Source organism: Cibotium barometz, chromosome 10 (assembly GCF_041138505.1).
Source record: "Cibotium barometz isolate CiBa-2024 chromosome 10, ASM4113850v1, whole genome shotgun sequence".
NCBI classification, from domain to species: domain Eukaryota; kingdom Viridiplantae; phylum Streptophyta; class Polypodiopsida; order Cyatheales; family Cibotiaceae; genus Cibotium; species Cibotium barometz.
The window spans coordinates 54,243,928-54,270,770 of NC_141055.1; the positions used below are offsets into that span (position 1 = coordinate 54,243,928).

Consider the following 26,843-nt stretch of genomic DNA (forward strand, 5'->3'; position numbering starts at 1 on the left):
TTTTCTCGGGAAAATGATTCGAGGGCTCCGCCGGTGTCAATCTGGCATCCAAGGCTCTGAGGTAACGCTCGTGTTCCACGCGTCGCATGGCTTCGTCTTCTCGTTGTCGGATTTCCAATGCACGCTTCTGCAACTCAAGCAAAGAGCTTGGCTGCGGCTGTGACCTCGCGAGAGGGTCCCTGTGTCGAGGATCTGGTATCTGGGATACGGAAGGAGAGGGAGAAGGAGATGTGACATGCGGAAGCTTCTGTGGCCAGATCATTACTTAACGGAAACACAGCACTCCGGGCTCCCACTGGATGCTTGATGCACAAAGAACTGGAGAAAATGCAAGAGAGAAAGCAGTTTCCTAAACTACTCAAATTCTTATTTATATGCTTGTATGTTACAATCCATGATGGAAGCTGAGCTTCCCTTGAAAAGGTAACTAGACTTGTACTTCTACATGACTGACTACCTAATGACTCAAGTCCCAAGTGGGCACTTGAATGAATGACTAAGAGACCTGGCCCTCTTTATATAGGCCCTTATAATCTGGCCAACTGGACCCAAATCTGGCCGACTGCCCTTGTCCTCTGCCGACCAGCACTTCCTGGCATTTTCCTCCTGTCGGGCTGCTGCTGGCTGCCTACCGACTGTGGGCTGCACTACTGAATGCTCCACGCTGCCCTTCACAGCCTTGTGAGGCTGCCGCCTGCTGGTCCACGCCTTCTCATCTACTGCTGCTGGTCACTGGCTACAGATCTCTTGGTCCCACTCAGCCCTAAAAAGGTATCTGACCCTGTCCTACTGCCTGTCCAGATCAGAAGAAGCATGTCCACGTGACATCCCCTCCTGCTAAACTTGATGACGGGGATCCAACCTGCCTCTTTGGATGACTGTCATCATCCCTCATTCCCTGCCGTGTCTCCTCACTGTCATCCTTGGACGTCTGGCAACTTGACTCGACTTGGAAACATTGCTATCCTCCGCAACTGCTCCACTTGAAGAACTTGCATCCTGATCCACTAAGCCCCCCTGCCTTCATGCCCTGTTCCTTGAACACGAGGTCTTGGTGTCCTTCCTTGAGGCTGATCACCGGCATCTTTGCTCCACCCTTGGATGACTACCATCCCTTGGAACCAGTATTCCTATGGGCTCACCGGTCTGCCCTTTGGCATCCACCCACGGACTGCCTTTTCCCTATGGCTTTGCTAAACACCGACCATCCTCCTTTGGAGATCTACCCTTAGCTGTGTTCCTTGCCTCGGACTGTGCACCATCTCTTGGGATTGCTCTTGGAGCATTGGAAATCATGCTGAGTGCTGGCGCTCTGATACCAATGTGACATGCGGAAGCTTCTGTGGCCAGATCATTACTTATCGGAAACACAGCACTCCGGGCTCCCACTGGATGCTTGATGCACAGAGAACTGGAGAAAACGCAAGAGAGAAAGCAGTTTCCTAAACTACTCAAAATCTTATTTATATGCTTGTATGTTACAATCCATGATGGAAGCTGAGCTTCCCTTGAAAAGGTAACTAGACTTGTACTTCTACATGATTGACTACCTAATGACCCAAGTCCCAAGTGGGCACTTGAATGAATGACTAAGAGACCTGGCCCTCTTTATATAGGCCCTTATAATCTGGCCGACTGGACCCAAATCTGGCCGACTGCCCTTGTCCTCTGCCGACCAGCACTTCCTGGCATTTTCCTCCTGTCGGGCTGCTGCTGGCTGCCTACTGACTGCGGGCTGCACTACTGAATGCTCCACGCTGCCCTTCACAGCCTTGTGAGGCTGCCGCCTGGTCCACGCCTTCTCATCTACTGCTGCTGGTCACTGGCTACAGTCCTCTTGGTCCCACTCAGCCCTAAAAAGGTGTCTGACCCTGTCCTACTGTCAGAAGAAGCATGTCGACGTGGCATGCACGTGACATACATACATACATACATACATACATATATATATATGTGTGTGTGTGTGTGTGTGTGTGTGTGTGTGACATATATATATATATATATATGTATATATGTATACATATATGCATAATCCCAGGTTTGCAGTGAGATTTAGTATTAGATTAAGGGTTGTTATAGGCTCAAGATTTGACCCAGAATACAGGGAAGACAGTCGGCCAGGTGGACAGCATCACACGTGATGATCGGCATGTGCAGTGCTGATCGGTAGCATTTTTGGCATTTATTAGTCCTTTGGGATCTGGCCAACAACACGACTTGCTTCATGAGAGCCTATATAAGCCAAGCACTAGTATTGTGTTAAATCATCTCATTCCTTTTGGGGAATTTGGTCATAGACTAGGATGTTAAGGGTCAAGATTCCTTTTGGGAAGGCCAAGGGTCTTTCAAGATTTCTATTGACATATTTATACTCTTTTGATATTTAGGAATATACATCAAATTAGGTGAAAACTGTGCTTTTCTCTCTCTTCTCTCCATTGCTTCTACATGGTTGCATCTATGTGTTTCTATGATTGAAAGGTGCTTAGGGTGGAAAGAAGACACGGAGCTTCCGCACTTGTAACTTATGTATAGATGTGTATGTATGTATATACATGCATTTTTATATGTGTATGCATATATATACAAATATGTATATCTATGTATATACATAGATGAAGATCGCCAAAACAATCTTAGCCAAATTTGTTGCACTAGTTGATCTGAAGAAAGATGGAGTATTTTGGGACAAGATCTTGGAGAAAGATTTGGTGGCACCTACATGGGCATGTATGATGGTCACAGGTATGTGGACCGCTACCTGATGCAAATAGAAATATCATGGCATATATATATGTATGTTGCATGTGTGGAAGCCTTGCTGTACTGATCCATAGCCCTAATCTTGATTAAGAACAAGATGCTGATTTAAACATGATTAAGATAGAGGAGAGAGAAGAAGAGAGAGAGTTGGTGTCAGGTTTTTTGTGTTACAACTTACATGGAGGATGATTGTGAAGAAGATGCATGTGCGCGCGTCTTAGATTTTTCTTTTCTCGGGTCGAGCACACAACAAGGGTGCGTCATTGCATCATGCTATATGTACGACCATGTAGTGGATGAGGAAAGGGCAGCCATGTATGCATCCAAGCATATGCCAAAATGGCTGGGGTACAATCATTGTGAGATAGCAAATAAGATACTCCTTTGCCTACACATGCCGGTTCTCATCATGCATCTCATTCTTTTGTACATATGCAATGGAGAGGAACCTGTTTCCTTTGAGGAAGTACAAGAAAATGATCCTTGGATGTAAGCCTTGTAGGATGAGTACATCACTTAATCCTCAAGGTCTCTGAGGGACAGTCCTCATAGTTGGTGTTTGCACTCAATGGAGAATCTTTGGCTTTAGTGGCGATCGTTTCAGTTTTTGAGGTTGTTTAGGAGGACTCTTCTCACCTTTGTTTGCGTTATCTTCAGTGTCTTAGAGGCACTACAGGAGGACATGCCATCTGATTTGTCTTTGTCCTGGGAGGATAGACTAGTTGGTGTATCTTCACATCACACAGATTTCTTGGAGACTTCACCGACAACAACGAGGGTTTTGACTTCATAGGAGTATGTATTACTCCTATGAAGATGTATTACTTGGAGTATGCTCCATAGGACATGGGTGGTTTAGACATACATGTGCCGAGAAGTTTTGATGGATACAAATTTGGTGCTATGTTTTCGAGGAGTATTGTTCTTGGTTTTGCTTTCTTCCTTGAGGGTGCATTGGATCCGGTAAGTAGTTCTTGTGCTCCATCTGAGCCGATACATTAGTGGTTGGAGTTTGGATAGTGGAGTTTTGCTTGGCCATTCTCTAGAGTGTTCTTCTTGTGGGCTATTGGAGGATCCTAAGTGGTTTGTAGTGTTTTTCATGGATGGTTGGACAGATGGAAAGTGCTTGATCTGGTGGAAGTTGGTCATCTGTAGGTTTCTCTGTGGGTCTTGATGCTAATGCGGCGAGGACGGAATGTGAGCCTTCGCAGTGGATGCAAAGTGGTCTCGTAGTATTCGAGATCTTGCGTATCTTGGATCTTTTCCTTTAAAGGAAGGGCACTTTATACGGACACCATGCAATCAAGGACAGCTGCAATGCAAGTAGGGAAAATTGTGACACACCTACGAGTATGCAGGGCACAACTGGACATCAAATAGTAGCTGAGGCAGAGTCAGACATCGCAAGTGACCATGTGTGGTGATGATGTGGCATTCGGGTCGGTACACGTGGCCGACGACAATTCTACTGGCCGACTAGGAGCATTGGTGCATATATATACGTGGGTAGCCAAGTCGTCATATTTATATGCTTTCTTTAGTGTTGGACTTCACAAAGCGTTTCTTGGTAGGCAAAGTGCTAGTGAGGATTGTATAGTAGGTCACAGGGCTGTGATTTGATGTCTTCATTCTCAGCGACATCTTGTACTTGAATTTCAATTGTATTACTTCTTTCTTGTACATAATACAAAGCAATAGTTTAGGACTCATGTGTGCTGTATGTGTTATTTGGTTGCGCTCTTCTTTCTATCTCTGGAAATCCCTAGCACATAGGCACAAGTGTTCTACAGATAAAGCATACAATGCTCATACAGTACTTATGATCAATTTGTTTGTGCTATAATTACAGATTTGCTACAAAGCAAACGGCTTTTAGGTGGTCTCTTATTGCTTCTCCCTTCGAACTTCAGCAATCAAGGTAGTGTGGAGGATAAAGATGATACTGAAGATGCAGATGCAGACATCTTTGGTAAAATTGCAGACCTTGAGCAATGGCTCATCCACAGTAGTATACCTGTAAGTGTCATGTCTTCGAAGCTTTTTCTCCAATTATTATTATTATTATTATTTTTTGTGTGGCTATTTCACTTTTTGATATTGCACTTTGCATGTGAACTTGTCTATGACCTACTGTTTGTACATGTCATTGAGCATGCTTTCTGACTTTTGCAATTGGACACCTAGCTGTTTGATTGGGGTGGTTCTCAATTCTCTCTTCTTCTTTTTGGTCTAGTAGTGGTCTGAATTTCTCCTTTAAATTGCCCCAGGTATAATTCAGTTCACCATCTTCTGTCATGTGCCCTATGTCATCACCACCAAGTCACTGCATCACCCCATTCTAGCTGAGTTTGCAGCCCACTGGTTACTCACATATAGAGGGCAGACAGTTTTGAAAACACGACAGAGGACAGCTTTGTTCTCCTCCAGCGTTTTTTTGCTTGCAACCAGGGGATGGATGGTCGTACGCAAGAGCATTGAGATGGATGACAACCCATTTACTTGACTGACAAGCAAGTGTTCACTTACAATGTAAAGAGTGTATCAATGTGGAAAGCAGGCTGGACACGTAGATCTTGGCTTTCAGTTTTCAGTTTTAGTTTAATGTTGCTTTTTCTACTTTCATGCATGACGACATTTCATGGACAGTGTGTATACTTCATGCACTGCTGAAGACGTGCCAACGCTACCCTCTATTGTTTGGGAGAATTGCTGTGTTTGTCGCCAGCATTGCCCTGCGGCATCAAAAAGCTCCTCCGCCAGCACCACTAACTGCTGTGCCCTCCTCTGTCATGCAGCACAGTGCTGCCACCCTAATTTGTCTTCTCTGTGCAGCTGCCTTGCGCTCCAAAACAGTGTCACATGTCCTGCTGCCATTCTGCGTTGGTTGTGCAATGTCGAGTCCGCCCATGTGTGCACTTCCACCAATGGTCCACTTGTGCAGTGCCCTGTACCAGATACGTGTGCCACCCTGCCTGCTGCTGACGCCGCTATCACTGTCTGGTACGGTTGCCACCCTACATTGTAGCTGTCGTTCGGCGACTTGTGCTTGCAATCACCTTGAAACCTTAATTTTGGAGGATAAAGGGTTGACACACCATCGGTGAGATAGTTTTATTGTGGGGCACTCTCATTTATTTTGGGATATCGGTTGGACACACACCTATATATATACATGGTGGATTGCTGTCTGTAAAAAGAGCATCTTCATATTGCTTCGGGTGCCAACCCCTCAAAGGGCCACTATCCAGGCCACTTCATTAACAGCCATTTTAATAGGGGGGATATGTATTATCAAGCTATTATCCATATCACTGTTGCCATGAACTGTTTGGATTTCTTTATTCTTGTTTGTTTTATCTCGGAAATATATGGTATTTTGGTGAGTTTTTGTCTGGTGGCCACAAAGCTTTGTAATTCTTTTTTGGCAAAATAAATCAGATTTAATGTTCAACCCAATATTCTTGTTGGTCTTGCAGTATTCCGTTTACTTTGCATTTGAAAATAAAAAACTTGATTCTGTTTTAAGAGAAGTGGAAGAAAATGATGCTGCAGGCAGGCATGCTACTGCAATCACTGGAGGGTAATTTTTCAATACATTTACTGATTATTTGTGTTGATGTGATTTTGAGTTCAAGTGGTTACCTTGGAATCTTTCACCATGAGGTGATCCATGAATTGCGACTGTTTGCTTTTGCAGTTACAAGCTTGTGGTTCCTGTTGCAGAACCCAAAAAGCTAGCAACCACCACCTTGACAAACTTACAGGTGAGAAAGTTCGTCTCACAGATTTGATGGTTAGTTTTGCATGTTTACACATGTTAAAAACATGCCCTTGGCACCACTTTGTCTGTATTGAATGTGGTTCTTCATGGGAAATCTGCTAACCTCTAACTTCTACACTCAACACCCCTGGCTGGGTTATTTGATTATAATCATGTCACCATATCTCACACATCTGTTCATCTTTTCTTTCAGGGCTGGCTGCCTGGTTTGCGTGGTGATGGAGATACATCTCAACTTCCTACTATTGCCATTGTGGCTTCGTATGACACGTTCGGGGTAGCTCCAGTAAGTGTTAGATAAAGTGGTGGTGCTGCAAATGCCTACCATTAATAGAAAACTTTTTGACTAAGGTGAGCTAGTCAAAGCTTTCTGACTTTATGATGACTGCAGGCTTTGTCGGAGGGTAGTGATAGCAATGGAAGTGGTGTTGTAGCACTGTTAGAGCTTGCGAGGCTGTTTTCCCGCCTGTATGCCAATACGAAGACACAAGGAAAGTTCAATCTCCTTTTCGGTTTAACATCTGGAGGTCCATACAATTATAATGGTACAGCCAAGGTAAGCTATTGATGTTATTTAGACATCAAGAGATAGGTTGCTTAATCTATGAACCTTGAGGCTTGTAGTAAGTTCAATTTGTAAGTTTGGATATAATCCAACGCTCTGAAGATATATATATATAATCTTTTGTTAAATTAATGTTCGAATCAGTGGCTAAGGAGCTTTGATCAACGTCTTCGAGAAAGCATTGACTATGCGATCTGCTTGAATAGCATTGGCTCAAGGTCAAATGAGCTCTGGTTGCATGTGTCAAAGCCTCCAGAGAGCGCTTATATCAAGCAAATTTTTGATGTATGTATGCAGAGATGAACACATTTACTTTCAAAAAGGGTCCAGAAATTCTGTATTTGATGATGGTTTCATGAATGGCTTATCACTTGCTTATCATGTTTTGATTCAGGGCTTGGAAGGTGTAGCTGATGAATTAGGACTGGAAGTGAGAATTAAGCATAAGAAAATAAATATATCAAACTCTAGAGTGAGTAAGCCTTTGGAAATAGTACAGGTGGATGTGTGCGTGAGTATTGTAGGAGTAATTGCAAAGCACATGAGATGTACATGTCATTCAAATTTTGTATTCAATTATGCAGGTAGCATGGGAACATGAGCAATTTTCCCGACGTAGGGTCACAGCAGCAACTCTTTCCAAGCTTGATAAGGCTCCAGACCTGTTAGAGCATTCTGGAGGCTTACCAGATAGGAGGCAACTACTAAAATTCATCACGTTTCTTTCTTAATACACGTTGAATGAATGCTGTCATTGATATTTATCACGTTTCTTTCTTAATACATGTTGCATGAATGCTGTCATTGATAATGTGCTAGATCCCACTTGCAAACTTATGCCTGTTTTCATTTTGCAGGGAAAAAGTAGATGCTGCCGCTGTTGCTCGTAGTGTTAAGCTTGTAGCAGAAAGCCTTGCTGTAAGTCCTAAGCCTTGTTTTGAAGCTTAGGAGTAAAAAACACACCCTAGTATCACTGAGGCATGGCTTAAGTTGTATGTGTTGGCATGTGACAGAGGCATATATATGGTCATCAAGGGAGACAGATTGAGGTTTTTGCAGATGGGAGTAGCTTGGCTGTGAGTCAGTCGTATATCTCCCTCTGGCTAGACTTGCTATCTCGAACACCCAGGGTTGCAGCATTTTTGAGCAAAACTGATCCGTTTATGGGAGCTCTAAAAAAGGTTAGTGGATTTAAATACTCTTTCTGACAAGTTTTATGCACATCTGTTCATGGCCCGTCGAGTTTCTGTTTCCATCTGTAAGCAACTTTCTATTTTTTAGAAGTTTCTTCAAATTTCTGCACTGATCTCACTTTGTCCATGTGTAGTGTTGCTCTCTCTTGTTGCAATGGCATTCAGTATTTTGTTCTGTGCATGTGTGTGTGGTCTCATGTGCATTACCGTGGGGCAAAGAGCTCAGATTGATTATTTTGTGCGGGGGTGTGATTGGGGTAGGGATTACTTTTGTGCATTCATGGCCGTATCTGAGGATATGCCATGCTGGTCACCATTCACACAAACTCATTGATGGACCAGCATGTCTCTGCCTATTGTAGATGTCTGATTTTTTCTCTTTCTTTTTTGGAAAGTGAGGTACTTAGATTATAACTTGTAAACATATGCTAGGAGTTTTTTAAGGTGTGGCTGGGTGGAATATTTGCCAGTACATGATTAGTTGGATCAGTTAGAGCACATGGTGGAGGAGTTGTGAATATGGTGTGATGATGCCAAAGACGTTCTTATACAGGAAGAAAAATAAATTTGAGATAAATTACAAGGAGAGAGAAAAGTGGATGCATCACATGAAGTATTTGTAATGTTCACTTGTTTGTGTTAGCAGTCATCTCTTGTCTGTATGATGATCACCACCACCATCAACTGTGTCGATCTTCTTCTTTGGATCCTTTGCAGTTATGCGAGAGAGAAGAGAGCAGTGGAACATATAAATGCAAGTACACTCACAAAGTGATCTAAATCCTATTAAATATTATGTACAAGAATGATTACAACTGAATGCTGTGTGTACAAAATGGAACCAAATGGTAGATCTCTCTGATCTCAGTTCAACATTGCTGTTAGCGCACTGTTCTCAGTCCAATGATGACTGCAGATGGACTTTCCAGCTTCTCCCAATTGCCCATACCTTGCGCTTCAGAATGTTAAGCTCCAGAAAATGTGAGATGGTGAGAATGGGGCTGGGGCACCTTCAAATAACTCCCGGTATTGAGCCAGTCGGCCCCTTCATGCTGTTGGTCTTCTGTCTACCAGCCCATGACTTTTATATTAAGCCCAATTATTATAATCAACGTTAGTAAGGTACCTTACACACACCCGATCTTCACATGTGGCACCTGCCCGTATATTGCTGGTGGCTGGCTTGTCTTGGTTGCCTTGTCTAGGTTCCTGGCTACCCAAAGGTGTGGGAAATCACTTTATGGTGGCTCCTTAAGTTAACATTCCTGCCGTGCCTTGTCACCACCACAACCCGCAAAGAAACCACCTTTTAAATCTCCCAAAAACTTATCTTTGGTGTGAACAATTGGTGGTGGAATCACTTTATCTTGTATAACCTCATTTGGAGCTTTTCCTGTAGATGAATGCATTGTATTGTTGTAGGCAAACTCCAGCAAAGGAAGGTATTTCTCCCACTGTGTCTTATGTTCACTAACATAAGCTTTGAGCATATCAAGGAGTGTGAGATTCATGACCTTTGTTTGCCCATTAGTTTGAGGATGGAAAGAAGAAGAAAACTTCAAGGTAGTCCCCGAGTTTTCAAATAAAGCGTGCCAAAAATTGCTTGTGAACTTAGAATCTCTATCAGATATTATTTTAGAAGGCATTCCATGTAATCTAAAAATGTGCAGGATAAAGAGCCGTGCAACTTGTGTAGATTTCAATGTTTTATGACAAGGAAGAAAATGTGATTGCTTGCCCTTGTGGAGTTCTTGGAATACTTGAGATAAATTCCATAGTGATGGATTCCCAAGGAGCATCTGGAACTGGTAAGGATTGCAGCAAACCAGGAGTCTTTTGTCTGTCATACTTGACTCCATGAAGTGATGGGTACATCTCCATCATCAGGATGAACAGGTTGGTGCAATTCCAATGGAGTATCCATATCTTCATTCCTTAGGCCAAGCTCTTTTGCCAATTGCCAAGAGATGAATTTCTTATTGGCTGCAAGGTCTATCAAGAAAAGAGCTTGCTTTCCTTGCATTTGACCCCAAGCTTTCAATAGTTGGCGCATCTCTGGGGTGTGAGTTGTGTTCCCCACCACATCTCCTATCACATTGATTGTGACTTGTGGTATGGAGTTGTTAGAGGATTTGTTTTGTCCTTTATTGGGACAGTGTTTGGAGATGTGACTTGGCTGTCCACACTTGAAGCACTTCCGTTCTTTCATGCTTTTCTTCTTCAGAGATTTGCTTTGTTTGGAAATACATATTGGAGCGGAATTGAGGGGCATTGGAAGGTCCATAAGGTCTCATCTTCTTTTGAGTTGGTAGCTGCCTTTGTTGCTGTTTTTCCCCTTCTTTAGTGGCTGAATTATCCTCCTTGCCAAAGGACCTCTTCTTTTCATTCTTTTGAAGCACCTTGTTGTTGCCATGCTCCATTTCCCATGTCTCTGCATGGTCTATGAGTTCTCTCAAATTGGAGCAGCGATAATGATTGAGAGCAGTATGAAGTGTGAAGTGTAGGCCACCTTGGAACCTCCTCATCTTTTCAGACATAGTTGTCTCTGTACGACGTACGACAGCATATCGTACGGAATACCGTACGGACTCGTATGGACTTTTTTTTTTTGAAATGTTTATTTTTTTCATTTTTTTAAAAATTTTTATTATTTTTACGAGTAATGGGCTTGTTTTTGCTTGTCTATGGCTGTTTGAGCTTTTCTCTGTACTATGATGCTTTCCCTCTTTTAAAAATACTCCATATCTCGAAATTGGAAATACCTAAGTTTATAAATAATTTTTTAAAACACACGATGAGGTTCCGGTAGTTCTTTCTCCGCTCTTGCAATTGAGGACGCTCCGATTGCCTTGTCACAAGAGCTTAGAGAGCTCGAGTTCGATGACGAGGGCAACATCCTTAGCGAGGGTGACTTCTGCAAGCGTTCCGATAGGCACTCTTCTGATGGAGATGATCTTAGCGAGAGCTCTGATTTTGATAGTGATCACTTCTCCATCTAGATTCTAGTCCCAACCCTCTACCCTCCCTTTTTTGTGCACCACTTTTTGTACTTACTACTACGGCTACATGCGCCTAGAGCGCCTCGCATTGTATGACTTAGGCTTTAGCCTAACATCTATGTATGTTTTCCAACTTGGTTTTAATGGAATTTTGGTTTGAGTCATGTGACAACTTGTCTTCTCTTTGAAATTGAAAATACTAAAGTTTGTAAGTATTTTTCAAAAAGACTGTACGATAATATTTTTTTAATATCATACCGTATTTTCAGGTACGGTATCGTATTGTACGAACCGTATGGTATCGTGACAACTATGTTTTCACAGTTGCTGATTTTCTTGAAGTGCTAAACCTTCAAGAGTAGCTCCCAAAATCTCTTCGTATAATCATCAAGAGACTCAATCTTTCTTTGCCAAAACCGATCCCACTCCATCTTCACATCTCTTTTTAAATGAACGGGAAGAAATTGGGCCTTCAGCATTTGAATAAAAGACCTCTAAGATTTTGGGACAGCATGGTCGCATTCCAACCCTATCCACCAAGCGTGAGCTAAGTCGGTCAAATGAAGAGCTGCAAACTTGATCTTCTATTTTTCTTTATAGCTATCACGACCATATAAAATTTGAAATTGACGAATAAACTTAAGAAGAAAATCGGTGTTACGAGAACCATCGTACGTATTGAATTTGATCTTCTTTTCAAGCTGGCATAAGGATTTGGTCTTCTTCTATGCCCATAACTTGATGTTGAAGAAGTCGAAGAGGAAGATGGAGAAGAAGATGGTGATCGATGATGTTTGCGAGGATGTTGATGAGACTGCCTTTGATAGCTTTGCCCACGAGAGAACTCCCATTTGATGAAGAAGAGGAAGAAGAAGAAGAAAACGTTCTTGATGAAGAAGAACTTTGATGACGCCTCTTTGATTGTTTTGAGATTGATTGGCCTCTTTCGTTCTTCGCACTATTCTTCTTAGTAGCCTCCATATTTGAGAGTTGCTGACGAATCAATTGATTTTCCTCTCGAAGGCTTTCTATTGCTTTCAAAAGAGTGCTCTGCTCTCCCACATGGTTTTCGTGGCTAGCTTGAGTCTCCATGTGGATGAGTATGATTATGAAAACACGCAAATGCAAAGAGTAAAGTCACACTACACATGTAACTAAAGAAAATACTAATTGCAAGCGCTACCAGTGTAGGGGGTATAGGATCGAGCCAAAGCTCTGATTCCACTGTAAGTGTGCCGTACAACGTGGTATGCTTAACAATTAATATTCCCATTTATTTTCGATGGTTATTCCACACTTAAAATAGATAAATAAAAAAACTAACTTCAAATAACTCAATGCTGAAATTAATTACAACACGTGTGCATAAGATAGCAATACATATTGAAAGTAAAGTTGAGAGACATATGATGGAGCCAGATTGAGGGTTGAAGATGAGCAACCCTCTCCCAAGATGGGAATTTATATCTACTCAATCCAAGTACTTTAGGATTGAGTTCAGTTACAACCAACCTGAGAGTGAAGAAGAAGTAATCTTCACTCTCACAGACCATGTAAAAGTCTATGCTAATGAACATACAAAAACAAGCAAGTATGCAAATGCATTTTCTTACAATACATAGATAGTGAGAAGCCTGAATGGGAGAGAGAGTAATCAGCCTTCTTGTTGATGTAGAACTGTACAATGGCTGCAACTTTGTACTTGATTCAAAGATGAAAGCAAAAGAGACTTTATACAGCTGAAATTGGAGTAATAAGAGAGCTGAAACCTCATTATAGACTTGCTGCAATAATGGACAGAAGGGGAAAAGGTGAAAAGATGGAGTAGTCACATTATGTGGAAGCGTTGATGGAGAGGTAGGGGTTGTACCCAAGTGGTGTGGACTGCTTTAGGGTGAGTAGGGACTGATTTATAGCAATGGAATTGTGTGTAGAATGAGAGGAAAAGAGTTGTATTGATAGGAAAAGAGAGCTTCAAGGCTTAAGAGGGAAAGTAAGGCTGAAAAAGACAAGTGTCCAGCCACATGTTAGAAGGTGGGACAAGTGGAGGGACACTTGGAAACTCAAGTGACAAGCGTTGGGACACTTGTCCATTCTTCTAGAACACTTGGAGCTCAAGTTACGAGTGTTGGGACACTTGTCCATTCTTCTAGAACTTTCTGTGGTGAGGTGTCAACTGCCAAAAAAATAGAAACCTCTAAATTTAGCAAGCACAGTTAGGATGCAAAAATTACTAAATATAGTAAGTGATTCCTAAATTTTAGGAAATCTCTATTTTTAGGGTTAGTCTTTGTAGGGCAAACCGAGGTTCCTATTTTTTAGGGCTTGGCCCTATATTGTAGAGACTCCGCAATATGGAGTCAAATGAAAGCTCTTTCCGGCCACATTCACAAAACAGTAATGGTTTTTCAATTTGATGCATCTAACTCATGTAAAATGAAAATCAAGCAATCACTCTAACATAGACTTTAATTGGTCATGCCATCTTATCGATTGTAACAGTTTGTTTTGGCAAATCTAGCCCACACTCCCAGGCATCAATCCTTTCTGTGTGCGAGCTTGACTCTGGTATGCTTGAGTTCTAGCCATAGGCCCTCAATCAGGTCATATAGGTGGAAGTGTGCACTATCCATGTTCTATCCCATTGCGTGGACCTACCATGACCTATGGCCACTCACCAGTAGCCAACTCCTATGCACGAATCTATCCAAATGAATGGATTGTTGCCTATCTAAATTCAAAGGAAAACATGAAAAACATAGAAGAAAGTATAATTATTACAAAGGATACAAAGAATTCTTTCTTTCATTTTGCGTTGAGTCATGACAACCGCATAGACCATGACAGAAGCATCAAAATATTATTCAGCATTATTCTATAGTTTTACCATATTTTTTTTAGCATTTTACTATCATTATTTCAGCATTTATCATCTATTTGTCAGAATACGTAGCGGAGATGATGACCAGATCTGGGAACACGAGCAAAAAACGCATGCATAAGAATACAGCACAAGAGAGAGAGAGATGTAGGCGTGTAACTCTGCTCTATATACACAAGAAGATCTCGGTATGATACACTAGTGGCAAGGGGGCTGGGGGTTGGGGGCCTATATATATGCCCCCACATGAGCAGTCGGCCTGCTGAAAAAAGGCTCCACGACTGCATCATCAGTCGGCCAACACCATGTAGCCAGTCGGCCAGCACTGAGGGTCCACGACTGCATCAAGTACAGTTGGCCAGCTCCAGTACACACATCCTGATGTAGTCGGCCAGCAAATGGATCCTCCTGCCATATCAGGGCTGCCTCCCAAGCCACAGAAAAAATGGGAAAAATAAGGGAAAAATGCGGAGAGTGGGGAAAAATGATAAAACACCTCATAAGGGCGGGCACACCCACAACAAAGGCCCTGGTGTATAAATCTAGACAGGAGATGACTTCTAACACCCCCTCTCAGCTCCTGGCTGTGAAACCAACCATTGGGAACTGGGGTGCCGCTTGAGCAAATCCTGAGAGAGCGACTTTGTGAAGAGGTCCACCGTACTGTCCTCTGTCGAACAGAACTCTAGCAAGATGTCATCAGCAACAACGATCTGTTCACGACCAAAGTGCCTCTGGATGACCATGGGTTCCTCCAGTGGAAGCCCAAACCTGCAATGCAACCTCTGCATCCTCACCACCTCACAAGCAGCCCGATACTCTGCCTCTCTCCGCGACAAGGCAAAAGATGACTGCTTCTTACTGCTCCATAAAACTGCTCCTGGGCCTGAAGTAGATCTCCTCGTGTCCGGATCTCCTCCCCAAACCGAGTCACTCCAACCATGGAGTCGGACTCCATCCAACAATCCCCCTCCTGTGTACAAGAGTCCATGATCCTTCGCATGCCGCAGAAGCCACAGGAAACGCAATCCTGCCTCCCAAAGAGTCATCTGCAACCATGAGCTCAACTGTCTCATCTGGAAGCTCCCGTCCAATCTGGTGTCCATCAACCAGATCAATGAACCATTCTGCTTCTGTGTCAACAAGGCATCACACTGCTCACAAGGATCAACACTTGTTACGGTGCAAAAACAAGTCCTCGAAACCTGCTAAAGACCATGCAAGGCCTTCTGAAACCTGTCAACCACCCCCTCTGAATCCGGAACCACAAAGCCTGGAGTATGCACCTCCTTCTGCAAGTAATCAACTGCCACCTGCCTGGCCTTCCGAAAGGTCCCTGTGGAAAGAACATCCTCATCCACTGGAGGATCTTTGTTCCGAACACGACGAGACATCAGAGCAGAAGTGACCTGTTCAGTTTCCTCTGACTCACGAACACAAGAACCACCAACATTAGTACTGGAGAGTTCATGCCAACTGTTGCCATCTATTGGTAAGCTATCCACCATCTCGTCTCGGAAAGCCTGCACCTGTAGCGTATCCACACTTAAGTGGCCATTACCAGATTGCCACTCATCACAAACCTGAGGACCTGGGAGAGAGAGTGCTGAAGCTTGTAAACTCCATTCTCCACTCCACCTTCCCAAACCACTTGGCCTGTTGCTTTGTCCCGGAGAGCAACAAAATGCTCATCAAACTCCACCCGTACGTCAGTCTTGCAAACCTGATGCACTGACAACAGATGAAAACCAAGTGCTGGAACATACAATACCTGGGAGGAATGCTTCCCCCCTCTGCCATTGGGAACTATCTCCATCCTGCCCTCACTGTGAATTGGGATAGTGGACGTATCCCTAGTAAGAATATGACCAGAAAGCCTGCAGAGATCCTGTAAACCGGAACGGGAAGGAGTCATGTGCGTGGAAGCACCACTATCGAGAATGCACTCCCGAGTATCTGTTTTGCGGAGAGTCCTCCAATCTCCTCCTTGCCTAAAGAAAATGAAACATTGGTGTCCACTACCTCCAGGTGCACAAAAGCCAGAGTCTTCATGATTGCTGCTGAGGAATCTTCACCCTTCTCGGTCTTCCGCTTGGGACACTGCCTCCAATAGTGGCCTTTCTCGCCACAATTATTACAGGTCCTCTCTGCCTTCAGTTTCTCACGCGGTCAGCGTCGGACTTCTTCTCAGAAGACTTCTCCGATGAAGCCTTCCCTTTGCCCGAGTTACGGCCTTTCGACCGTTGGCCAATTAAGGCCTCCGAGCCTTCACCTTGAGGAGGGTTCGTGAATCGTTCCTCTTGGTCCAGGACCATGGGCACAAGCTCCTCCCACGTGATGGTGCTGAGCCTACCACCATTGGTAATCAAAGACGAGTAAAATGCTGAGTACGAAGAGGGCAAATGTGACAGCAACGTTTGCCGTAGTTGCTCCCGTCCAACTGACGGTCCACTGGGAATGTGGGGAGTGTCGGGATCTTCACATGCCTCTCGGCCATCTCAAACAGATCTGCCATTGCGGCGATGTACTATGAAGAGGGTGGGTGGGTGGGAACAAAGAAGAACTAATACCTGCAAGTGGCTGTCCAGCAAATCAGCCCGCCGTCCTCTTGCTTCTCCTCTTCCCGAACAGTCCAAAACAGTCCACCAATCAGCCACACAACAGTCCCCCTCTTGCTCACACAAATCCCAAGAACTATCTAGAGCCTCAGCTCTGATACCATGTCAGAATACGCAGCGGAGATGATGACCAGATCTGGGAACACGAGCAAAAAACGCATGCAAAAGAATACAGCACAAGAGAGAGAGAGATGTAGGCGTGTAACTCTGCTCTATATACACAAGAAGATCCCGGTATGATACACTAGTGGCAAGGGGGCTGGGGGCCTATATATAGGCCCCCACATGAGCAGTCGGCCTGCTGAAAAAAGGCTCCACGACTGCATCATCAGTCGGCCAGCACCATGCAGCCAGTCGGCCAGCACTGAGGGTCCACGACTGCATCAAGTACAGTCGGCCAGCTCCAGTACACACATCCTGATGTAGTCGGCCAGCAAATGGATCCTCCTGCCAACTCAGGGCTGCCTCCCAAGCCACAGAAAAAATGGGAAAAATAAGGGAAAAATGGAGAGAGTGGGGAAAAATGATAAAACACCTCATAAGGGCGGGCACACCCACAACAAAGGCCCTGGTGTATAAATCTAGACAGGAGATGACTTCTAACACTATTATCCAGTCCTGTAGCATTTATGATGTAGTTTACCAGCTCTGTAGCCAGCCGACCAGCATCAATCCCATGTAAATAGCATCACATGCTGCATTTCATTTCATTCATTCATCATATCAATCAAGCGTTTCATCCTTCAGCACAAGGAGCATCCATGCTTAGAGCATTCAACATATCTTCATCAAAACGCATCTCCTACAACATTCAGCCAAGGAGTTGCTTCAGCACCCTGCGTTTGCAGCATACAACCAGAATTCAGCACTCCATCTCATCAGCGTTTTGCTACAGCCCTATCGGTGAAGGTAAAACGCACGCATTCATTCATTTTCAGTACATACACTCAGCCTAGAACAGTCCCAATCAGCCCCTTTTCTCAGCCTCAGATTTGCAGCCTTCCTACATTCCATTGGAAGAGTGCATAGGCTTGAGATTGGTCATCATTGGTGCTGCTACAGTCGTGTACAGTTCAGCCTGACTCTTGGCTTATCTACAGTCCAAAGTCAATCCCATTCATTCTCTTCAAAGATAAGAAAGCAGATACTCCTAGCAATGAGAGCTCGATCGAGAACGCATGTTACTTGAACACCAAAGGGAAAAGTAGGCCATATATCTTAAGTATCAGCACCTCTCTTCAGTTTCCCCACCGATAGGTTCGACTAGCCAGAACCCTGTAGCATCGACTTCCGTCATCCGAACTCAACCAAACTTTAGTAACTATGATAGTAAGTGTGATCATTTAGCTGTTAATCAGTTTATTCATCAATTTAATGCTCATTTTCCTTTAGCTAGGATCAGAGACTGTCAAGACAAAGTCCACGTAGCGGCTCCCCACCTCGTGTGCCTTCACGCAGCACCTGTGCCAGGTAACAAGCGGAGCATCGCTAACAGCGTGGGATATGTCGACTCGGTGCCAACAGCCTCATGCCGCGGTGAGGCAGTCATTTGGTGGCAGCTGTGGTCTAGTCTCCATGCAAACTGCATCACAGGTGTCACAACTTTTCACTGGGTTACCTTTGTCCATGACCTTAAGACCAGTCTCTCCCCAGTATTTGACCAACTTGGCAAATGAGTTCTATGGGCTTAGATAGAACGGGTCACCCGTGCTTCAGCTTTCCGGTAAGGTTATAACTTTAGTACAACAGTTATTGTTATTTGAGCAGGCCAAGATGGATCAATTCATTCGTGAATTAGATCCTAACATCCGGTTCACAGTTCGCAACTTTGAACCGAATACATATGACCGGGCTTTGACTCTGGTACAAAATGAAGATGAACGGAGGCAAGCCTAAGTCTAGTACCAAACCCAGTAGCAGCAATCTGCTTGGCAATCGGGGAAAGGTAATGCATCTTCTAAAGATACTAAGAAGGACGATAGTTCTAGCTCTAGTTTAGGGGGTAAGAAGGATAAGGATTCCAAGTCTAAGAAAACCCTTGAGGAATCATTACACCTCAAAATATGGAGGAAGCAGTGGAGCAAGAGCGGACAGCAAAACGGAGGAGGCTAGAGTTGTGCCTTGTTGGCTGCTCCGTTCTTTACAGGAGAGCAAACTTGCAGCTCCACTTGGTAGTAGAACACAGGCTGGTTCACGTAATGCAAGAGAACACGCTAATGTTGCTTGCATGAGTACACTTTGTGATGTAGATGAGCCAGATTCATTTGAAGAGGCTCATGAGGATGAGCATTAGATGCAAGCCATCCAAAATGAGATGGATTCTATCCATAAAAATAGCACTTGGGATTTGGTAGACTTGCCGCCTGTTGCTGGTAAGAAGCCCATTGGCACAAAGTGGGTTTACAAGTTAAAAAGAAAGTCTGATGGTACCATTGACAGGTACAAGGCCAGGCTAGTAGCCAAAGGATATGCCCAGTAAAAAAGGCATTGACTATGATGAGACTTTCGCACCCACTTCTCGTATGGCCACAGTTAGATGTGTTGTTGCATTGGTTGCCCATCATGGATGGAAAGTGCATCAATTGGACATAAAATCAGCTTTTCTCAATGGGGATTTGCAAGAAGAAGTGTATGTAAATCAGCCCATTGGTTTTGTGTTGCATGGTCAGGAAAACAAAGTATGCAAGCTTCAAAAAGTGCTTTATGGTCTCAAACAAGCTCCTCAAGCTTGGTATGAGAAGATCCATACTTATTTGACCACACAGGGATTTTGCAATAGTCCAACGGAGAGCACCCTCTATGTGAAAAAGGATCATGGTACTTTGATTATGCTCATTCTTTATGTGGATGACATGTTGCTAACTAGGAATGACATGGATAAAATTTCAGCATTCAAATCTGAATTGCATTTGTCATTTGAGATGATAGATTTGGGATTGTTGCATTATTATTTGGGCATACAATTTGTGCAGACAGATGTTGGGATTTATGTACACCAATTGAAGTACATTCAAAAGCTGTTGCACAAATTCGGGTTCCAAGATTGTAAGCCCATCTCTACTCCGATGGAGCCAGGGCTGAAATTGAGTATGTATGATGTTGGAGAGTCTTTTGATATGAGTGTTTACAGCCAAGCAGTGGGCTGCCTTATATATTTATGCAACACACGCCTAGATATTCAGTTTGGGGTTTCCCAGTGTAGCAAATTTATGCACAGCCTAGGTACAAAGCATTGGTAAGTAGTGAGCGGATCTTCCGCTATCTTCAGGGCTCCGTGGATCTTGCGTTGGTATTTTCTAGGGCGGGGCAGCTTGCGGCTACATGCTTACAGTGATTCAGACTGGGCTGGTGACTATGATACTTGGTAGTCCACTTAGTGGGAATTGTTTTTTTTTGAGGCATTCATGCATATCATGGCTTAGCAAAAAGCAGCCCACTGTTGCGACATCTACTTGTGAGGCTGAGTATACAAGGCAGCCTTTACAGCCACAATAGATTGTGTATGACTGAGGAGATTGCTGACTGATCTTCGTGAGTGTTAGCAGACACCCACCAACATACTCACTGACATTCAGAGTGCTATAGCCGTGGCACGAAACCCAGTGTTTCATGCACGCACTAAGCACATACAAATTCATTATCACTATGTCGGAGAGAGGACTCATGCAGGGGAGATCACATTATCTTACTTCTCTACACAGGACAATGTTGCAGATCTGTTCACGAAGGCGTTGCCTCGAGAGAAGTTTGAAGCTTTCCGCAAAGCTTTAGGCTTACTTTCCTACAGAGAGTGATCTATTAACGACCTTGTACAGGTTCACATTGCCACTACAGGGGGGTTTATTAGCATATATGCTATGAGTAGTGCCACATGTGAACATGGGTAAACCAAGGGCACTTTTCTCCCTTTGGGTTTTTCCCCTTGGATATTAGGTTGGAAAGGACACCACTCTTCTTTTATTGTATTATGATATTGTGGAGTCAACTCCCTTGCTCCACACATCTTGTATCTATCTACTTTGAGTAGCAATCACCATCTCTCTCACTCTCTTGAGAGCTTGCTGCTGTGTACGGTGTACCATCGTGGAGGGTGTCTTTGTTTCTCTGAAACCCTAATCCCCAATAGTTGTGGGGAAACGCAGCAAAGAAGTGCTATCCATGAGGCAAAAAAACAGCCCCGAATCAGTGTAGAAAAGCACTGATTTGTGCTCCAAGTAGCAAAGGAGAAAAAAATGCAGGTGGAAAATTCTTCTTGCTGATTTGTGGAAGCACAAGAGCTCTGATACAATGTGAGAATGTGTGAATATGAAGCGGACGCAAATAGAGATCACAACACTTGAGCGAGAAACTGAAATGTATTGAATGAATTATGAATGAACAATGTCCATGCTTATATACATATTTGTAGAGCCAGATGGCCTGTAGGGCTAGAGAGCAAATGTCCACGACTGATAAAAATCCCTTAAATAGCTGTAAAAATATGGAAAAAATCCCGGATTACATCAAATAAATATATGGATAAAAGGGGAAATAAAATGGAGATTAAATGCTCCACTTGCTTCGACCATCGGACGCATGGGCAACATCTTCAACAAATAGGCTAGGTAGTTGGTCACAGAATCGCTGTGCTTTTGTGCAAAGCGTTCCCATTGCTGTCATGGACATGCCTTGAGCAGGATGCATATGGACATAGTTCTCTCTCGTAGTCGCCTTTTGGCAAGCTCAGAGGTTGAGTTAGGACTGATGGACAAGATTCTTGAACAACCTTGTTATGTATAATGGGGACGGGAGTGTAATTGGGATTCAGAGCGCTTTACCATTATTTGAGATGGCCAATGTGAAGATGGAAGGCTTAGAGAATACTCAAAGGCAACAATTGAACATTTACATATGAGGAACCCAAATAGGGCTTTTAGCCTTAAAGGAATTTGTGGTCACATGGCAAGTGCTAAGCAAGGTGTGTGGCTATGCATGTGAAGGCAAGATTCAAGAGAATTCTAATTGGGGGTTAAAGAGGATGATAGGGAATATTTCACTACTGAAATTGACAATTTCAAGCGATATTCTGCTTTCGAAGTTGTCAGCAATTCGCTTTTTTGCACGTAATATTTAGCTTTTGATATTACGAAGGTTTTATACCTTAGACTATACTTGCTATAGGTCTATTATAAAATTTCAACTTGCAAAAAAGTAACCTTCTCCATGTCGACTAAAAATAAAAAAGACATGGCTTGTATTTCAATACATCGACCAGCTTTTTCTTCTTCTACCTATATGAAGAAGATTCTGTTATGCAACAGGGATCTCGGGTGCGATTTGGTAGGAGGGGGGGGGGATGGGTGACGAGGAATCCTAAAGAGGTAGCCGTTTCTCAAAGGCTTGAATTGTCACGTGCACATGTTAATCTGGTGCCATGTAATGTAACTCTGTCTCTGGCTCCATCTGGCATAGCTGACAAATCCTGGCCTCAGCTGGTACTCCTCTGAATCTGCCAGTCTCAATCTCTAGCTGGTGTGAGGATATGCGCATCTGACCAATAACACACCATACCCCATGAGAAAGATGAGTATCCATGTAGTTGGGTCTAATCACAAACCCATCCTGCGTGAGCTGGAGAAGATGATCCCTATAGAAAGCCATCTTCGTACCAAGCTCCTGTGTCGGCTGTATCCATGTCCTCCTAGTGTCCAGCTGAATCAAGTCCTGCCTGATAAGTCTGGTAATCTCTGCCTGTGTGAGAGAGAGGGAGGGTGCATCCAGAGAGTACTGAAATGGAGGTAGCCTTTCCATACTAAAGCCATGCAACTGGAACCAATCTGTCATCTGTGCATACCAACATAATCCGTCTCCCTGTGATGCCAACTGTCGTGAAGACTCTAGGGCTAAGCGAGCATATCTGTCTCTAGGGAGAGCCCAAGTGCTATGTATAAAGGAGACTGATTGAGTGAGTGCCTCTACCACCAATGGGGGGGCAGCCATCTCTGCACGGATAATATCATGTGTGGTACGGAGGCCTTGGCCCTAATCATCCGGGAAATCATAGAAACCAAGGGCCTCTCCATATGTCTCCATCCATCAGTGCTACCAGCTCGGCTGTGGTGATCCACTGAGGGTCCCCATATCTCCACTCCATACAGCATGGCTGAAGTGACCAAAGTGTCAAAGAGCCAGAGCTTTGTTCGAGGTTCGTGAAACTGAACCTGCGAACACATCCTCTCTAGTCTCCCCAATGCTGCATAAGCTCTGGTCAATCTGGTCTCCGCTGCTCTCCTCAAGGAAAATAGTGGGCCACTGAAAACCACACCAAGGTAAGTATATGCATCTGTAGAGAGAGAGAGAGAGAGAGAGAGAGAGAGAGAGAGAGAGAGAGACATATGGGGATGAGTCAACTCATCAAGTGTGAGTGTGTGACTCCTCTATCACACATGTATATTTGCTCTAGTACACATAGTGCACTTAGTACATTAAAAGTACTAAGTGTACTATGTACTATAAAACACATGGGCTTGTACACACTACAAGGGTGGGCATAGTGCCTTTACCCCAACAACCTCCCACTTAAAGGCAAAGTGCCCTTAAATGAAGGAAAAGAAAAATCAGCATGTACATGATAATATACAAGGCCATATCAAGGCTGAAACTGGCCTCATCCAATGCCCATCAACCAATGCCCATCAAGTGTCTGCAATGAGCAAACCGCTCTGGAGGCAAACTCTTTGTCAACAGATGAGCCGGGTTGTCATCCGTATGAATCTTAACAAGCTGAATTTGCTTGTTCTCTATCACCTCTCTGATGAAGTGATACTTCACATCCACATGCTTAGTCTTTGCATGAAAGACAGGGTTCTTTGCCAACTGGATGGCACTCTGACTGTCACAATGCAACAATGGAATATCCCCTGTATAACCCAAATCAACCACTAACCGAGATAGCCATAATGCCTCCTTGCAAGCCTCTGTGGCTGCAATATACTCGGCCTCTGTAGTAGATAAGGCAGTGCACTTCTGCATCCTGGATATCCATGACACAGCACCTCCTATGAATGTAAACACATAACCGGTAGTAGACTTCCGGTTATCTGGATGACCGGCATAATCCGAATCCGTGTAACCATGCACTAATGCATCCTGTTTGCCAAAACATATGCACATATCCTGTGTGCCCTTCAGGTATCTCATGACACCTTTCACAGCTTCCCAATGCTTCTTGCCAGGTTTGGCCATGTATCTAGAAACCACTCCCACTGCAAATGCAATGTCCGGCCTGGTAGCAACCATGGCATACATGAGACTGCCACAAGCTGAAGCATACGGAATCTTGGCTATATCAGCCCTGTCACTATCCGACTGTGGGCTGTCCATAGCACTGAGTTTCACATATGGAGGCAAAGGAGTACTAGTCTTCTTCCCCCCATCCATATTGAACCTCTGCAAAACTTTGCCAATGTATTCCTTCTGAGACAAATACAACACATGCTGATTTCTGTCCCGAAGTATCCGCATACCCAAAATGTGATTTGCATCACCCAAATTCTTCATATCAAAGGTTTGATGCAGCCTCTTCTTCAAGGCATCCATCTCCTTACGAGATTTCCCGGTAATCAACATATCATCAACATACAAGATGAGGATCAATAGACTGCCATCCAAAGCTTTCTTGGTGTATAAGCAGTGATCTATGTCACTTCTCCTGAAATCCTGGGATTTCATGAATGTATCAAATTTATGATACCATTCCCTTGGTGCCTGTTTGAGCCCATAAAGACTCTTTTTCAGCTTGCATACAAGCTTCTCCTTTCCATTCACTACATAACCCTCTGGCTGTTGCATATATATCTCCTCATGGAGATCACTGTGAAGAAAACCAGTCTTCACATCCATCTAAATCAAATCCAGATCATCATGAGCAACCAAAGCTAATACAGCTCTAAGTGTGGTCATTTTGACCACATCTCATCAAAGTCCACACCATATTCCTGCTTGAAGCCCTTAGCCACTAACCTGGCTTTGTATCTTGGCTTTGCATCAGGTGCAACTTTGAGCCTGTAAACCCACTTGCATGGCAAAACCTTCTTGCCTGTAGGCAAATGCACCAACTTCCATGTTCCATTTTTGTGCAGAGAATCCATCTCTGACTTCATAGCACGCTCCCAAAGAGCCTTGTTTGCCCTCTGTAAAGCCTCCTTATAACATGAGGGCTCCCCACAGTCAGTGAGCATCAAGTAGTCAACCCCTGGAACAAACCTGTCAGGGGCTCTGGAGAGTCTTGTGGACCTCCGTACCCAATGACCATCATTTGCAGGTTGCTGTCCAGCCTGCATATCACCTATTGGTGGCTCCTGTTCCATGACATAAGGTTGAAAGATCATGCCCGGTATCTCCTCTAACTGTGGGATATCCATAGGGATATCTTCTGCCATCTCTGGCTGTCCATTTGGACCATTTTCAGCACCATTTAAGGGCTGGTTTTGCTGCTGTAATGGCTGATTTACAGCCCTTGGTTGTTGTCCATGATGTCCATCATCATCAAAGATGACTCTGCCAGGCTCCTGTTGCCTTGCAGGCTCCTTATACATGCATGTTTCATAAAAAATGACATCATTGCTGCATATAATCTTTCTATTCACTGGATCCCAAAGTCTATACCCCATTTCACCTCTGTCACCATATCCTAGGAATATGCATTTGTGAGACTTAGGATCAAGTTTGGTGCGCATTTCTCTGCGTATGTGCACGTACGCAACGCAACCAAACACTCTCAAGTGCTTGTATGACGGAGGCTTCCCTGTCCATACTTCCTCTGGCACTTTCCCACCAAGCCTCGTATTAGGTGACCTGTTTATAAGATGAACGGCTGTCATAACAGCTTCAGCCCAAAAACCATGAGGTAATGCAGCTTACAACATAGAACGGACCTTCTCTTGAATGGTCCTGTTCATCCTCTCTGCTGTCCCGTTTTGTGGAGGATCATAAGGAGCAGAGAGCTCCTTCTTGATGCCTTTAGCATCACAAAAGTCCTGAAACTGTTTGGACATATACTCTCCACCATTGTCGGAACGCAAAGCCTTCAGTGTTTTGCCACTTTGATTCTCAACATGAGCAACAAACTTCTCAAACACTGAGAATGTATCACTCTTTAAACGAAGAGGATAAACCCACACCTTGCGTGTGGCATCATCAATAAACGACAAAAAATATTTTGCCCCTCCCAAAGAAAGCTGAGGCATCTCACATACATCTGTATGCACAAGCTCTAACTGAGCATCTTTCTGTCCAAGAGCTTTCTTGTGGGGGCACTGGAGTTGCCTGCCATATATACAATGCTCACAAAACTAAAAACTTGAGAACTTTAGAGAAGGCAAGTAACCAAAACGAGACAATTGCTCCATTCCTTTGACACTCATGTGTCCCAACCGGCTATGCCACATAGAGATTTCCGACAGCTCGGTTGCATTTACATTGGCATGGTGACAAACACCAGCATGCATGAAGTAAAGAGTGTCCACCTTAGAGCCTCTGGCAACAACCAATGAGCCCTTACTAATCTTCCACTTTCCACGACCAAATGTGGTAACATAATCAGCATCATCAAGCTGTCCAGTAGAAAGCAGGTTCTTCTTGATCTCAGGCACATGCCTGACATCATGGAGCATAAGCTGTGAGGCATCTGAAAACACAAGCCTCACAGCACCTCTGCCAAGAATCTTGCATGCATGGTTGTCACCCAAATAAACTACTCCTTCATTGCCAGCAGTATACCTGACAAACAAGTCTCTGCAACCTGTGACATGAAAGGAGGCACCTGAATCAATGATCCATGAGTGCATACCATGACCATCTCCTGTAAGAAGTGAATGGGCATCAAGTGAAGACGTGAATAGGACTTCATCCTCACTGTCACCTGCATGTGACACATTGACTTCTTCAATCTTGACTTCACTTTTGCCCTTTGGCTTTGCATCTTTGGCTTCATCTTTGTCTTTGTCTTTTCCTTTGCCCTTTTCCTTTTGATCATTCTTCCATTTGTAGCATTGCTTTTTGAT

At 43.9% G+C, this 26,843-nt stretch overlaps 1 protein-coding gene across 1 annotated transcript in view; it reads left to right on the forward strand.

Moving 5' to 3' along the window:
* Window positions 1-26,843, forward strand: part of LOC147635055 (M28 Zn-peptidase nicastrin) — a 75,445-nt gene that overhangs the window by 18,959 nt on the left and 29,643 nt on the right. The window contains exons 2-11 of the mRNA XM_086804305.1: window positions 4,613-4,779; window positions 6,240-6,343; window positions 6,461-6,527; window positions 6,738-6,830; window positions 6,936-7,100; window positions 7,254-7,394; window positions 7,504-7,581; window positions 7,694-7,806; window positions 7,967-8,027; window positions 8,123-8,290. Coding sequence (XP_086660431.1) covers window positions 4,613-4,779; window positions 6,240-6,343; window positions 6,461-6,527; window positions 6,738-6,830; window positions 6,936-7,100; window positions 7,254-7,394; window positions 7,504-7,581; window positions 7,694-7,806; window positions 7,967-8,027; window positions 8,123-8,290 — 1,157 coding nt within the window. The remainder of the gene's footprint in view (window positions 1-4,612; window positions 4,780-6,239; window positions 6,344-6,460; window positions 6,528-6,737; window positions 6,831-6,935; window positions 7,101-7,253; window positions 7,395-7,503; window positions 7,582-7,693; window positions 7,807-7,966; window positions 8,028-8,122; window positions 8,291-26,843) is intronic.